The sequence below is a fragment of the Labeo rohita genome, chromosome 16 (genome assembly GCF_022985175.1).
Source record: "Labeo rohita strain BAU-BD-2019 chromosome 16, IGBB_LRoh.1.0, whole genome shotgun sequence".
In the NCBI taxonomy this organism is placed as follows: domain Eukaryota; kingdom Metazoa; phylum Chordata; class Actinopteri; order Cypriniformes; family Cyprinidae; genus Labeo; species Labeo rohita.
In genome coordinates, this window is record NC_066884.1 from 14,763,521 (window position 1) to 14,777,948 (window position 14,428).

General features: G+C 35.7%; 1 protein-coding gene across 1 annotated transcript; it reads left to right on the forward strand.

Annotated features, from left to right (window-relative positions):
• Nucleotides 1-4: 4 nt before the first annotated feature.
• LOC127178337 (gamma-aminobutyric acid type B receptor subunit 2) lies at nt 5-11,443 on the forward strand. The gene is made up of 19 exons (XM_051131152.1): nt 5-421; nt 1,688-1,825; nt 1,933-2,100; nt 2,180-2,281; nt 2,821-2,886; nt 2,989-3,177; nt 3,291-3,533; nt 4,183-4,243; nt 4,329-4,406; nt 4,502-4,652; nt 4,765-4,897; nt 5,397-5,504; nt 5,637-5,759; nt 6,212-6,322; nt 6,433-6,657; nt 6,752-6,985; nt 9,056-9,152; nt 10,782-10,860; nt 11,002-11,443. The coding sequence occupies exons 1-19, from the start codon at nt 176-178 to the stop codon at nt 11,156-11,158; spliced, it is 2,709 nt and encodes a 902-aa protein (XP_050987109.1). The 5' UTR covers nt 5-175; the 3' UTR covers nt 11,159-11,443.
• Nucleotides 11,444-14,428: the final 2,985 nt, after the last annotated feature.

Sequence of the window (14,428 nt, forward strand, 5' to 3'; positions counted from 1 at the left end):
CCACAGTCAGTCCTTATCTCTTTATCCCTGTGGATAGTTGAGGGCTAGAGTTCTCCCAGGTGACAACAGATGAGGCTTAGAAAATGCTTAAAGACGCAGGGCTGCACACAGGCAGCATAAGTTTGTTTGACTGATGCTCACTTTTCAAGCACAGGCCTGAATTTTCTCTGGGAGGATGGAATACTGCTGGAACTTGTTGAATGTTCTCGCTTTTTGGGAACTGACTCAGATGCCATCAAGCTATTGCCTGGTGCGACATAAGCTGCCAGTTTTATGGATTATGCCACTCAGCGGAGATTCTGGGAAGGGCAACATTACGGCAGAGGTGCTTCCTGCTGTTGAGCTAGCATTGCATCATTTGAGCGAGCAGCCGGCTCCTCTAGGCAACTACGAGCTTCAGTTTCACCTCACAGACTCAGAGGTAAACACAACAGACGTGCTGGTTTTTCTCATTTTACTGGTGAAGCTAACAAATCCTCCTCATTCTTCAACAACCATGGATATAAATGTTATGGGACAGTTTAGTTGCTTAATGAAATAAACAAGCATATGCACACCATACGGGGTGCAGGTCAGAAAATGCCAAAGTTTCGTAAAGAGGGGAGAGTTCACTCAAAGTTAGATAATAGAGAAAGGGACAGTTAACTTAATGATTAGGTATTTACTCACCCTTATATCATTCCAAACCTGCATTACTTTCTATACAGCCTATACCTGAATCTAAATATCTAAGATATTGTGAGAGTGTTGTTGTTTTTTACTTATTTTATCTATACAATAAAGGTAAGTGTTTCCAAAACAACATAGCATGGATAAAAACAGTTTTATCTTCCTTTTTTGTTCCACAGAAGAAAGAAAATCATAAATGTTTGACATGTCAGTGAGTAAATTAAAGTATATTTCAGTGTTTCAGGGAACTGAAATTCTCTCAGATAGCAAGCAGTTTCACTGTATCAGTGCATATTAAAAAAAAACGTTATTTAACGCCAATTAACACATTATAGGGGTATATTTAATATAATTACTAATTATTAATTTCTGCTACTAGAGCCACCTTCTTTTTTCCCGTAAAAGCGGGCGGGGCCATTTGATAATTTTTTGTGCAGGTTTCCAGTCTTATCTGCGTCTATGTATTTTTTGGCTGTAAGCTCGTTTTGCTGCTTGATATTGCAAACTGGTGCGTCTTACATATTATTTTAAGGTATTGTCTTAATTATGGACACTGTTTTACCGTTATTCTTGTCACTGCAGTGGCTAATGAACCGGAAGACTTGCACTTTAACAGGAAACGGCTTACTTCCGCGTTGAAAAAAAGGTGTATAGCAGTTCGTTTTTTGTTTTCAGATGAAAAAGTCCTAATGTACCAGTGTTGCTAATGCTAATTATACTGTTTTATAAAGTTAGAAGTCTCTCTGTATATATGTATATGTGTATATTTATATATTTTCCTTTACGTTTTTGATTATACATCTAATAGCACATATAAAATGAGTTTGTTAACGGAATAAGCATGGCGACACTTTTATTCATATTTGTAGGTACTGAGAAACCTATTGTACATGGTAATCACATGGTACCACATTTCCTCTAATCAATACTGTGGTAAATTAGACCCCCATAAAACTAGACTACATGTTGCTTATCACCATCGCTGTGTGTTACTCTCTAACTCTCTTTGTGTTTTTAGTGCGATAACGGCAAAGCACTCAAAGCATTTTTTGACACCATATTCAATGGCCCCAAACCTGTCATGATCTTTGGAGGTGTGTGTTCGTCAGTGACGTCTATCCTAGCCCAGTCTCTGGAAAGCTGGAACCTTGTGCAGGTACTCAATCAATCAGATGATTGTTGCCACTTCTATGTGATTTCTATTGGAAAACTCAAGATCTGGGATTTTTAAATTTGTTTTGCAACTATTTCTGCATTTCCCAGCTGTCATTTGCAGTAACAGCACCTTCTCTGGCCAACAAACGATTTCCAAACTTCTTCCGTACTGTGCCATCAGACAGTGCAGTTAATGTGGCGCTGGTGAGGTTTCTCAGGCAGTATGGATGGAGTAGAGTTGGTACACTGACTCAGCGTGAGCAGAGGTTCACAGAGGTAATCCTAATTTGGGATAATATGATTAAGTTTGGGGCTTGGCAGAATGTTAACTGAAAACTCACCTTCTCTCGAAAAGGTACAAGGAGACTTAAGCAAACATCTGGAGGCGGCTAACATCCAGCTTGCAGAGGCTGAGAGCTTCTCTGAAGCCCCTTGTGACTGTGTGAAAAAACTGAAGGCATGTATTCAAGGGTCTGGTGTCCTTACACAAATTCTAGAAAATTTACATTTATGTATGGTTTGTTAGGATAGGATAGCATTTGGCCGAGATACAACTGTTTGAAAATTTGGAATCTGAGAGTGCAAAGAAAATCAAAATATTGAGAAAATCACCTTTAAAGTTGTCCAAATTACGTTGTCCAAAAATAGTTGCAAAACAATGTATATTTTGATATATTTATGGTAGGAAATTTACAGAATATCGACACGGAATATGATCTTCACTTATTATTCTAATGATTTTTGCCGTAAAAGAAAAATCAGTAATTTTGACCCATACAATGTATTTTTGGCTATTGCTACAAATATACCAGTGCTACTTAAGACTGGTTTTGTGGTCCAGGGTCACAATTTAAACTAGAGTGCATCACCACAGAGTTGCTGAAAGCTGAAAGAGGTTGTTTTTACAATACACATCCATAGATAACAGTACATAATGTATATTTATCTGTAGACATTTATCATCCTTGATACAAGTTATATATGTTTTTTTTACAGGACAATGATGTGAGAATAGTGATTGCTCATTTTGATGTGAGCTTAGCTGCTAGAGTATTCTGCTGTGTAAGTATATGACAACCATATACTGCAAATGAGTTAGCATTATAGCACTCAAGTTAGCATCACCACACCTTAATACAACATAAACATGCTTTTGTGTCACAGGTGTATAATCTCAGCATGTACGGCCAAAAGTACCAATGGATTCTGCCAGGCTGGACACAAGCCATCTGGTGGACTGACACTGAACCTATAAACTGTACAGCTGAAAACATACTGACTGTCATTGAAGGATCTATCAGTGCAGATATTGAGACTCTTAGCACCAGAAACATCAGAGGGACCTCTGGTAGGGTATGTTTGCATTTGACTGTATCTTCATCTTTCATTGTCACAAGCATATTGAGCATTGTTTAAAAGGGACTGTTTTGTTTGTTTTCATATACTGATTTTCATATACTAATCAGACGCCTCAGGAGTACGAGAAGGAGTATGATGAAAGACGACAACTGAAGCGTCTGGGTGCAAGCAAGTTTCATGGCTTTGCTTATGATGGTACCTGGGTAATTGCCAAAGTTTTAACGAGAGTCATGGAGACTGTGAGGTACAGAGAGAGATACAGCATCCATCGCAACTTTACTGTCACTGAGCAGGAAGTGGGACAAATGGTTCTGGAGGCCATGGACAAAATCAATTTCTTTGGTGTTACAGTGTGTACAAAGTTTTATCTATCTATCTATCTATCTATCTATCTATCTAACTAACTGTCTATCTAGGCATTATAAAAATGCTGTTTTAATAAAACAGTGATATCATTGACCCATATACACATTGGTACACTGTAAAAAAAAAGTCTGTAAAATTTACGGTAAGAAACAGCAGCTGTGGTTGCTGGAATTTTACCCTTAAAAAATATGGTAGCAACGTTTTAGGTTTTACAGTTTTAACTTAAATTTACATTTAAATATATGATTTCATTAACTAATGTAATGTTAACCAACATACTGAAGTACTGAAATCTGTTTTGTACCTTTGTAATACACTAAGGATAAACTTTGTTATTTCAACAAAAAAAACTTCAAATTTGAAATGTAACGAAGGGAATTCTGTTAATGTCAATTTACGGTTATTTACTGTAAATTGTACATTCTTTTTCCACTTCGAAAAATGGTATACTACCGTAAAATTACATCCAATGTCCAATACAGTTTTTCACCATATATAGCAGGGGAATTTACCATGAACTATTTAACAGGATTTACAGTCTTTTACCGTTAAACTCACGGTCATTTTTTTACAGTGTACTTTTGTTATTTTCTCATTTTTATTCTTTTAATATTAATAAATATTGTTATCCAGGGTCACGTTATGTTCCAAAAAGGTGAAAGAATGGCCAATGTGAAGTTTGCTCAATATCAAGGTACAGTACAATTTATTTGGGGCTTCCTAGTTTTCTATACAATGTCTTATATTATTCCTGACAGCAGTTTTTTTTTCCTCCATAGATGGAAGAGTTGTTGATATTGAAAAATATAGTGCCATTACAGATGAGCTAGAGTTCATCAGTCCAATCAGATTTCAAAGTAAGACTATTATATGCTTACATGAAAACTGGTTTGTGAAGTTCTAGTTACACTCATTATCTGTAATAAAAAACACATGTATTTGTCTTCTACAGGGGATAAACCCACAAAGGACAGAACCCATGTGTACCCTTACAGGAAACGCATCAGTATATTTCTCTATGGTATTGTGGCGTTTCTAACTTTTTTGGGAATTTTTACATCTTGCAGTTTCCTGGTCTTCAGTGTGAAACACCGCAATCATTGGTAAGTTTATTGTTTGGTTATTGATCTTGAATGTGAATTTATTACAACAGTGCATTTCTTTTAAACCATGCTTATACATCTGTTGTATTCTATTCTGTTTTGTTTTTCACAGGGCCATTAGCATGTCAAGACCTTTTATGAACTCTTTGATTATTCTTGGCGCTGTGTTGTCGTATTGCTCCATTTTCTTCATGGGTCTAGATGGGTCTTATGTTTCTGACAGAGTATTTGAAGTTTCCTGTTCTGTAAGTACTTATGCCGTCAGAATATTCTTACAGTTGGTGTTCGGTTAGCACTTTATTCAAGATATAAAGCCTTAGAAACCAGGTGATATTTGCAATACCAGTCAAAAGTTTTTGAACAGTAAGATTTCTGATGTTTTTTAAAGAAGTCTCTTCTGCTCACCAAGCCTGCATTTATTTGATCCTAAGTAGAGCAAAAACAGTATAAGTATAAGTTTGAATAATTACATTTTAATTATAGAAATTAATACTTTTATTTAGCAAGGATGCTTTAAATTAATCAAACGTGATGATGAAGACGTTTATCATTAAAATATATTAAAATATATATTATTAAAATATATTTTAATAACATATTATATATATAATATGTTATTAAAATATATTCAAATAGAAAACAGTTATTTTAAATAGTGAAAATATTTTAAAATTTGACTCTTTTTTTTCTGTACTTTGGATCAAATAAATGCATGAACATAATGATATGTGGAATTATTCATAGGTACAAATATCATGTCTATCTATTGGATGTACAGCAGCTTTTGGGGCCATGTTTGCAAAAACATGGACAATTCATTCATTCTTCAAAAACCACAGCATGGAAAAAAAGGTAAGGAAGATTTAGTATTTGTGTTTACTATAAAAAAATGCTATGTATTATTTGAAAATAATTAATTTCTATTATTAAGTATTACAGTGTGTCCTTCCTGGCTGTTGTTTTCTCTTTTTTGGACTTCCCCAGGCCACAAAGGACTATGGGCCAGTTCTCCTGCTTATGTTTCTTTTGTTGATTGACCTGAGTTTAGTCATTTGTCTGCAAATTTTGGATCCTTTGAGGAGAAGATTGAAGGAGTATCATATAGAGGTGAGTAACAAGAATAAAACACATTTCCCAAATCTCTCATGGAGCCAAAAACACTAAGTGTTTTGAAGTACATTAAACACTTTAAAGTAAAGTGTTTGAAGTACATACCATACGGAGCAGATTATGTAACGCAAACTTTAAAATATATGACTTTACAAATCATGCACTATGATAAAAGTGTTTTAAGGACAAAGAACCACACCAAAATAAGCCTTAATAATTCATCAGTAACCTGCCCTGTTATTATGATTTGTGTGAACAGAAGTTGTTGGTGTTTTACTGCCTCATTTTGCTTATACTGAAAGAATAAGTAAACTACCAACAAGTTTTTTTTTTTTTTAAATGTTTTACTGTAGTTTCCAAGTACATTTTTGCAGTTTTTCAGAAATTATGTATTTCCAGTAAGCCTGGGTTGATTTTTGTGTCAGTATTTTTCTCTTTTTTTTTTTTAGGCTGACCCTCACGGGCAAGATTTTTTTATTCAGCCCTTTTCAGAGCGATGTGAAAACACATACATGGGTTTCTGGATGGCTGCGATCTATGTTTATAAGGGGATACTCCTGGTATGAGATTAGATTAAAAACATGTCAAACAGTGGTCAGTCATATGGCAACAATGAAACAGATGTCAAATGAGCAGAATGTATTTCCACTTGTTCTTGTTTCATATCCAGCTGAGTACCTGTTTCCTGGCCTGGACCACACGCCAGACGAACATCCCTGCCGTAAACGACAGCAGGAGTATCCGATTCAGTGTGTTTGTGTCAGTCCCAGTGATTCTGATTGGTACATGTGCATCCATGCTGTGGCAGGATCAGCCAAATGTGCAGTTCTGCATTGTGACCCTTGTGATCATCACATGCTGCTGTAGCACTCTGTGCATGGTGTTTATTCCAAAGGTATGAGGTGCATGTTAATTCAAATGCCATTTTATTTGTATTTTATTCTATTTCTATCTATTCTCACTTTATTCAATTACATGTTATTCTGCAGATTATTATAATAAGGATGGGTACTGATCCTGCATTCTTATCAAGGAGGTTCCACCTCATACAGTGGCATAGCGAATTAGAAAAGAAGCTTGGACAAGACAAGGACAAGAGGAACATCATGGAGGAGAACGACCCAGGAGCATCTGGCTGTGTGACTGACATGGCACAGAACATCTTCTCTAGTCTTGACAATCTACTGTCAGAAAACCTACACCTCAAACGGCACATTATAGAAGTGAGAAGCTTTTTGCATGTACATTGATACATTGTTCATAGATACTTGCTTTTTAAATTCAGTGAGTATTCAATGTCAGTCCAACCAAACAAACTTAAACTCCTGGTAAAACAAGACAAAAACCAGGCAAGAGGAATCTAATAAAAATATAAAACAATACAACAACAAAATATATATAGGATTGTTCCAGTGTTGGGGGGGTCACGCATTACCAGTAATGTGAGTTACACCATCATTACTTTTTTCAAGTAACTAGTAAAGTAATCCATTACTTTTTAAAGGGGCCATCGGATGCAAAGTTCACTTTTACATGTTGTTTGAACATTAATGTGTGTTGGCAGTGTATGTACACATCTACCCTATAATGATAAAAATCCATGCAGTGGTTTTTAATTAATCTGTAAAAATATTTTTTTTCAAAAAAAAAATTTATTTTACCCTTTTTCAAATCGAACCATTCTCAGATGACTGTCGGTGTGGCGTCACATCGACAGAAGCCGCTCCCACAATAGTTGATTGACATGAGCGTCTTACCTCAGATCAGCTGTAACAGTCAGACCTCCATTGTTTCGATGCCGGAGCAGGGATGTAAATTAGACAGATTGAGCGATTGAGGTGTTGTGTTGCTGGATGTAATAATGAACATAGTGGTCTCATTTACTCCTGACATCTGAGCCGCTGAAGATGCAGTAGATTACGTTTGTTTGTGAAGGGAACGCGCCTACCGATCTACATGTATCCGTCTGTTCACGCAAATCATTTGTGATCCAGCTTTACTTACAGCAGAAGTGTGTATAAGGGTTTTTTTAATGAATCTTTGCGATCGCAATCCTAATAATGTGCTAGTTATGCGGCTAAAGTAAACCAGCTCAAGAAGGCTAAAGAGAAGAGACGGGCGGGGCGAGCGGAGTGTATTAACATTTAAAGCAACCTCGACAAGAACGGGATGATTTTTGCAAAGCTGATTTTGGCAAGATAAAAAAGGGTGTTGTTTTACACAATCATTGAGAAATTTTAACCAAAGTATATTATAGACTTTTCATTAAGACCCTAAAGAATCATATCAACTTGTGGAAAATGGGCATTCGATGACCCCTTTAATTTACAAAAAAGGTACTTTTTCAAATAAGTAATGTCAGTTACATTGTTTTCCCATTTGTTGACTGACAGAAATTGGAAGTAAATGCAGAGTTGTTGTGTGCACTGTGTAAACATGATAGTTATTGGAGTTTTAGACTAAATGTCAACACAGATTCAATACTCATCAAAATGAATAAAAAAAGTGAAAAGCAAACTTAGAATATGATGCAAACCTGCGATAATTAAATACCTATAAACACACAAACATCCTTTATGTATTTATTCTCATTTTATTAAATAATGTCTTTGTTGCTAACATTCGATTATTCAGTTCAACCATACTAATAAGCAAAAATGACTTTAGATAAACATAACGTGTGTTGAACTTTCTTTTCATTTGTCCTATTCTTCTTGGGATACAGAATGGAAGCACAGCTGAAATTTTTGTTTGAGCAGCACCCTCTACTTTACAGACGTGAATTTACATTTCTTTCAGCCTGAGGCTTAGTCATTTTACTTTTGGTGTAAAAGGGCTTTTATATATGCCAAAAAACTCACTTTTTTATATTAAAAATAAACAAGCAACCTCAGTCCAATGAGAAAATAACACACTACTTTCCATAAGAAGTAACGCAATTAGTTATTTTTTAGAGAGTAACGCAATATTGTAATGCATTACTTTTAAAAGTAACCTTGCCCAACACTGGATTATACACATGCACTTTAAAGTGCATGAGTATTGGGTTGCTATTTTATTTAAATGGACAAACATAATATGTAAGGGAGGCATCTGGTGGTTACAGTGACTTATAAGAACTTCCATATAGTTCACTGTGACAAATTTTCAATAAGGATGACGCCTCCAGAAAGTTCACAAGCAGAAAAATGTAGATGAAGTGTTAGCAAGATGAATCAGTAGGTGAGGGTTGGATAAAGTGCCTACAGAATCATTTGTATGTTGTTGTTTTCATTTATTGTGATTTCCTGCAGCTGAATTCTGAGCTGGAGGATTTGACCAGGCAACTGAATGAACTGAGCCCACATGTTATAGAGAATGTCATCGTCAGAAGTTTTGTACACAAAGCAGGTAGAAGAATGCTTACTTTGCAAGTGACATTGCATACTGTCTTACATAAAATTAACCTAACATAAAAATTGTATCCTCAAACCATGCGGCATGTTTTTTTGACAGAAATGAAAATGAGGCTGAGGGGATAGAATTTGGCAGCGGCTATTTGCAATAAAGCCATTCACACTAAGTGCAAATAGTGATAGATGCCATTTCCACTAAGTTTAAATTTACATGCTATTTAATATTTACTATTTGCTATTTAGATGATATTTACACAACGTTTAAATAGCAATTAGATGCTATTTACAGTGAAAATAGCATATTTTCTCAACGATACATGCTATTTACATTAAGTACAAAAACAAAAAACACAATTTGTTGAGTCAGTTTAAAATAATTTGTTACCCTGCTGCCTTAAATTTTTAAGTTCAGTCAAGTCAAATAAGTTTAGTCAACTTGAAATGTTAAGTTGTGCTAAGTAACAACTTAGATATTTGTGTTTGTTAAACTTAAAAGCTGGGTAAGTAACTCAGCTGCCTTAAATTTTTAAAATGAATCAACTCAAATATCTAAGTTGTCACTTAGTATAACTTAACATTTCAAGTTGAATAAACTTTTTTTGAGTTAACTGAACTTAATATTTTAAGGCAGCCAGGTAACAAATTATTTTAAGTTGACTCAACAAATTGTTTTTTACAGAGTAGATGCTATTTACACTTTGTTAAAATAGCAGGATTTTGTACTATTTATAATACATATTGCAAATAGACGCAATTATCTGCACCTCGGTATTGTAGTACGTTAAAACGGTATGGATGCTGCCTTATTGGGACAATAAGCCCTCCCTACACCTACCCTAACCTATACTTTATTTTCAACTTTTCGAATATTTCCTTCATTTTTACTGAAAATAAATGCCTTTCTGATATGATATGAGATTTGAAAAGAGAGGAAAAAAAAGCTCGCCAGTAGGCAGATTAGTCGATCGTGAAAAAAGAGTAGGATACACGCCATCTTTCGTAGTGTTGACTGGCCCAATCACACACTGGAGGGTGGAGTTAGTGTAAATAGCCTCTGCCAACAAGGCGGGCTATTTGCACTTAGTGTAAATAGACACTCTGATAAAAATTTTGGTGCATCTAATCGATTGTTCTGAAAAAAAAAAAAAAAAAAAACATTTAGTTGACAGAAGCTCCATAAAACAGTTTTGAAAGCTGTGAGTTGTGAAAATTACATGATATTGGAGCTTTACTGTCTGGGTGCCATTGTAAAGACTAAGTCTGTCCCTGACATTTTCATTCACATTCAGTAACCTGACTGAGGTCTGTTACCCAAGGTTGTTTGTTTAAAGTGTTTTTAAAATACCTTTTCCATACTTTTTTCAGGAAATATAAGTTTGTCAATAACTACAGTACAAACCAACACTTGGTCACATACTTGAAAATAAAACAGCATAATATAATATTTTGTTAGACGTCCAGAGATTGATTGCATTGTTTTATTTACAGATGCATTTTTTTTCTTTTCGAAGAGTTCCAGACTCTATAGTACTGCATTCATTCAATTATTTATCAAATGTGAATTCAGAGGAATTTAGCATCATCCAAGACATTGTTTTGACTGTTTTTCTTTTTGTCTTTTCAGTCAAGAAGAAATGCCTGACTCTCCCTGAAAGTTCCCACTGTAACAGGAATCTGCTGGAGGACATTAATTCCCCTGAACAGTGCGTTTCACATATTGTTATCAATCCTTTTAACAGTAAAGAAGAATTTGAAAACACATGTGCAATAATCAGCAGTTTCCCTAAGTTTGTTTTGAAAAGAGTTCTAGATTGCTGCATTTACTGGATCTCTTGCTTCCACAGCATTCAGCGCAGGCTTTCTCTGCAGTTACCAATTCTGCATCATGCCTATCTGCCCTCTATTGGAGGAGTGGACTCCAGTCCTCTGAGTAGCCCTTTTGAAAGCCCTCAACAAATGCCGATGCCCAGGACATATGGAGTGCTGGTGACAGGATTGTGACAGTAGGAGACAAAATAAGTACCTGGAGACAAAATAAGCATATATATTTCAAAATGACTTATATATATTTAGTATATTTGGTAAATTGTAATGAAATTCACAATTATAATTTAAATTTAAAAAGTGGTTTAGAAATTGGCATCTCCATGTGGTCCTGTTTGTTACACAAACATAATATTTGTTTCCTTGCAGCTTTTGCTACAAGTGACAGTAATCAGTTGCAGTTTTTTAACAACTTTGAAGTCAGTATACAATACAGAAGCAAAAAAAAAAAAAAAAAAAAAATCATCGAACGTCAGTGCACTGAATGACAGGATGTGGTTTCTCACTGTTCATTACGTCAAGATGTCTGAGAAACAAATGCACTTTGTGATACAGTTGGATGTGAATGTGCTACAGACGTTGTTTCCCTTTTTTTGTAACAAGTTTGTGAACAATAAGTGGTGTTTTGCAAGATCCTTCAAAGCTTCTCTATTTGGAGCTGTTCAAATGCACCTCTGTATTCGTTCTCCATTTATGAAGGTTTTCAAAGAAGGATTGTTAACTTTTGACCAGAATCCTCCATTTCCACTTGTTCAGCTACAGCGGTTCCCGCTGGTGGGTGGCGACACCTTATACATCCAATAAAAAGTAGAGGGACAGAGCTCAAAGCCAGCATGGACAGAGCCACTATCTGATGTAAAAATGTGTGTTATACCATTTGAAGCATATGACTGAAAACTCTGGTACATTTAATTCAATGAATCTCATCTTCATCTTCATCCACATCTACAAAATTAAATCATCCCATTGATTCACTCACCTGAGAAGTATTCCGAAAACTAAAAAATGTCATTTGCTTTTGAGTGATGTTGTCAGATTTGATCAAAGGATGACACCATGTTGTTGAAGCAGTTATATCTGTTTAAACCGTCAGTCCTTCACAATAGGTTCTTGCGCACGCAAAGGTTACATTGGAGGGCAGACACTCTGTCTTGCATAGTAGGCTTTGAATATAAAACATGAGTGCACTGGAAAACAGAAAATATCCACAAAATATGCTGTGGAAAACAGCAAGTTGATCTTTGGATGACAAGGACACACAAAGTCCACCTCCATGAGTTTCTCAAGTCCCACCATTAGAAAGCCAATAATTGCATTCGAATAAAAATAACTCTTCCCCAGCTGTTCTTTTAACTGTGCTACCCATTCTTTGCTCATTGTCTGTGTTGTTAAGGTCGAGAGGTGTACAGACTAAAATTGAAAGTGACCGTTGCTGACACCTTTCACATTGTCATATGTCAGAGTAAGACTCTGATAAGTTCTGCGGTTGTGATTGAGAAATCTGACTTTCGGAAACAGTTTCAAAAGACTGTACATGGATGGCATTATAAATGAGTGGCATGAAACTTTGAGTGACTAGCAACTTGCTAGAACATGTAACATGCTAAGACAGATAGATGTAACATGTTAAGTGTTACAAATAATGCCCTGTTTAAAAAATCAAATATTTATATAAGTTTGTTAATTTGTCTGGAAGATCCTTTGATGTCTTTGATTTTTCAGGAATTTCATAAAGCAGTGGGTTTTATAGGAGTTATGGCTCTTTAAAAGGCCTTAAAATGAAAAGTTTCGAGTTTTTAAACTGACTTTGAATTATGAATGAAAGTATTTTTTCCCGTCAAAATAAAAAAAAATTGTCATCATTTACTCACCTTAAAGGGTCATGAAACCCCCCTGTTTCAGCACTGGTTAGTTTTCACCACAGTTTTGAAAAATGCTGCAAAAGTGGGCGAGGTCTGCTGCGAAGCGGAGGGGGAAGAGGGGAGAGAGTCATCTTCGGGTTTAGACGGTTCAGAAAGTTTCATTTTTAACAATAACACAAGTAAATGCACAGCCATTTGCACTCTGCATCGAAAACATATATATGAACGCGCTGTTGCACCTCTATTAACTTTTAAGGCTTATTTTGCGGCGATTATAATCCTTTTGATCTATAAATTAATCGCGTTTGTGCCAAACTCTTACAAAGCAAACAAAAACAAACACAGTCTGAAGCGTCTGTCATAGCAAATCAACACACGCTGTCTTGAATAATTAGGCAAAGCGTTTTCTCATTGGATAAGAACATGCAGCCTCATGAATAATTATGAAATACCAACGTGTCAAACTGTGAAAATTAGCCAATTTTATCCAACAATTTAAAATTAACGGATGTTAACATTGTCATCTATGATGTGCAACTCAAACACCTCTGCTAAAATCTCAGAAAAAGTAGTCCAGGGTTTTATGAACCTTTAAAGCAGTTCTAAACCTGTATGTCTTTCCTATGTTGAACATAAAAGATACTTTGCAGACTCTCCCTTTAAAGTGATCAGATGCTTCTTTTTCTTCATTTAAAGGGGTCATGAACTGAGAAATCAAAATTCCCTTGATCTTTTGACATTGTGCTATAAAAACAGTTTATATTGAAGCCAATCTACCAAACCGACAGGTTGTTGAATGTGACACTTTATGAAGCAATAATATGGCTAAACACCAAACGATAAAGATGACTCAGAAGACAACAAGACGCTGTGCAGTGCCAAGTTGTGGAGAAGCAGTCTTTGCATTGCCTTCCTTCTGATCCCAACATTAGAAAAGACTGGGTGAACTTTATTTTTAATGAAGTTCCAGACCACGTCTGTAAGAACTTGGTCCTATGTTCGCTTTATTTGTTTACAAACAAGGCGCAATTTGGGATTTTCAGAAAGAACTGAAACTAAAAGACGATGCTGTGCCACATGTATTGGATCCATTTGACAGTAATGTTGCGCCACACAAGTGAGTAACTGTTTTTATTTTAGTTGCCACTACTGCTTTGTCTGTTGTTACAGATTGTTTTTAAGTGTTTTTAAAGGGTTAGTTCACCCAAAAATGAAAAACAGCTCATTATTTATTCTACCCTCAAGGCATCCCAGGTGTATATGACTTCCTTCTTTCAGACAAATGCTATTGAAGATATATTAAAAATTGTTCTGGCTTCTTCAAGCTTTATAATGGCAATGGGTGGGTGTTTCTCTTCATCAGACCAAAACAAGTCCAATAAAGTGCATCCATCCATAATAAAAAGTGCCCCACGCAGCTCCGGGGGGTGAATAAAGGCTTCCTGTAGCAAATTGATGCGTTTTTGCAAGAAAAATACATATTTAAAACATAATAATCACCTTTCTCTAGCTTGCGCTAACAGTTGTACAAGGAAACCTCTCTGGGTTGTAGGATGTAGGATGTCGGCATGCGCCGCTCAGAAGT

Bases quoted from the DNA above. Each gene is read 5' to 3' on its own strand.
- LOC127178337 (XM_051131152.1), top strand. From the start codon at position 176: ATGGAATACTGCTGGAACTTGTTGAATGTTCTCGCTTTTTGGGAACTG. The intron at 2,887-2,988 runs GTAAGTATATGA...TTTGTGTCACAG, and splicing joins CTGCTAGAGTATTCTGCTGT to GTGTATAATCTCAGCATGTA. The intron at 5,760-6,211 runs GTGAGTAACAAG...TTTTTTTTTTAG, and splicing joins TGAAGGAGTATCATATAGAG to GCTGACCCTCACGGGCAAGA.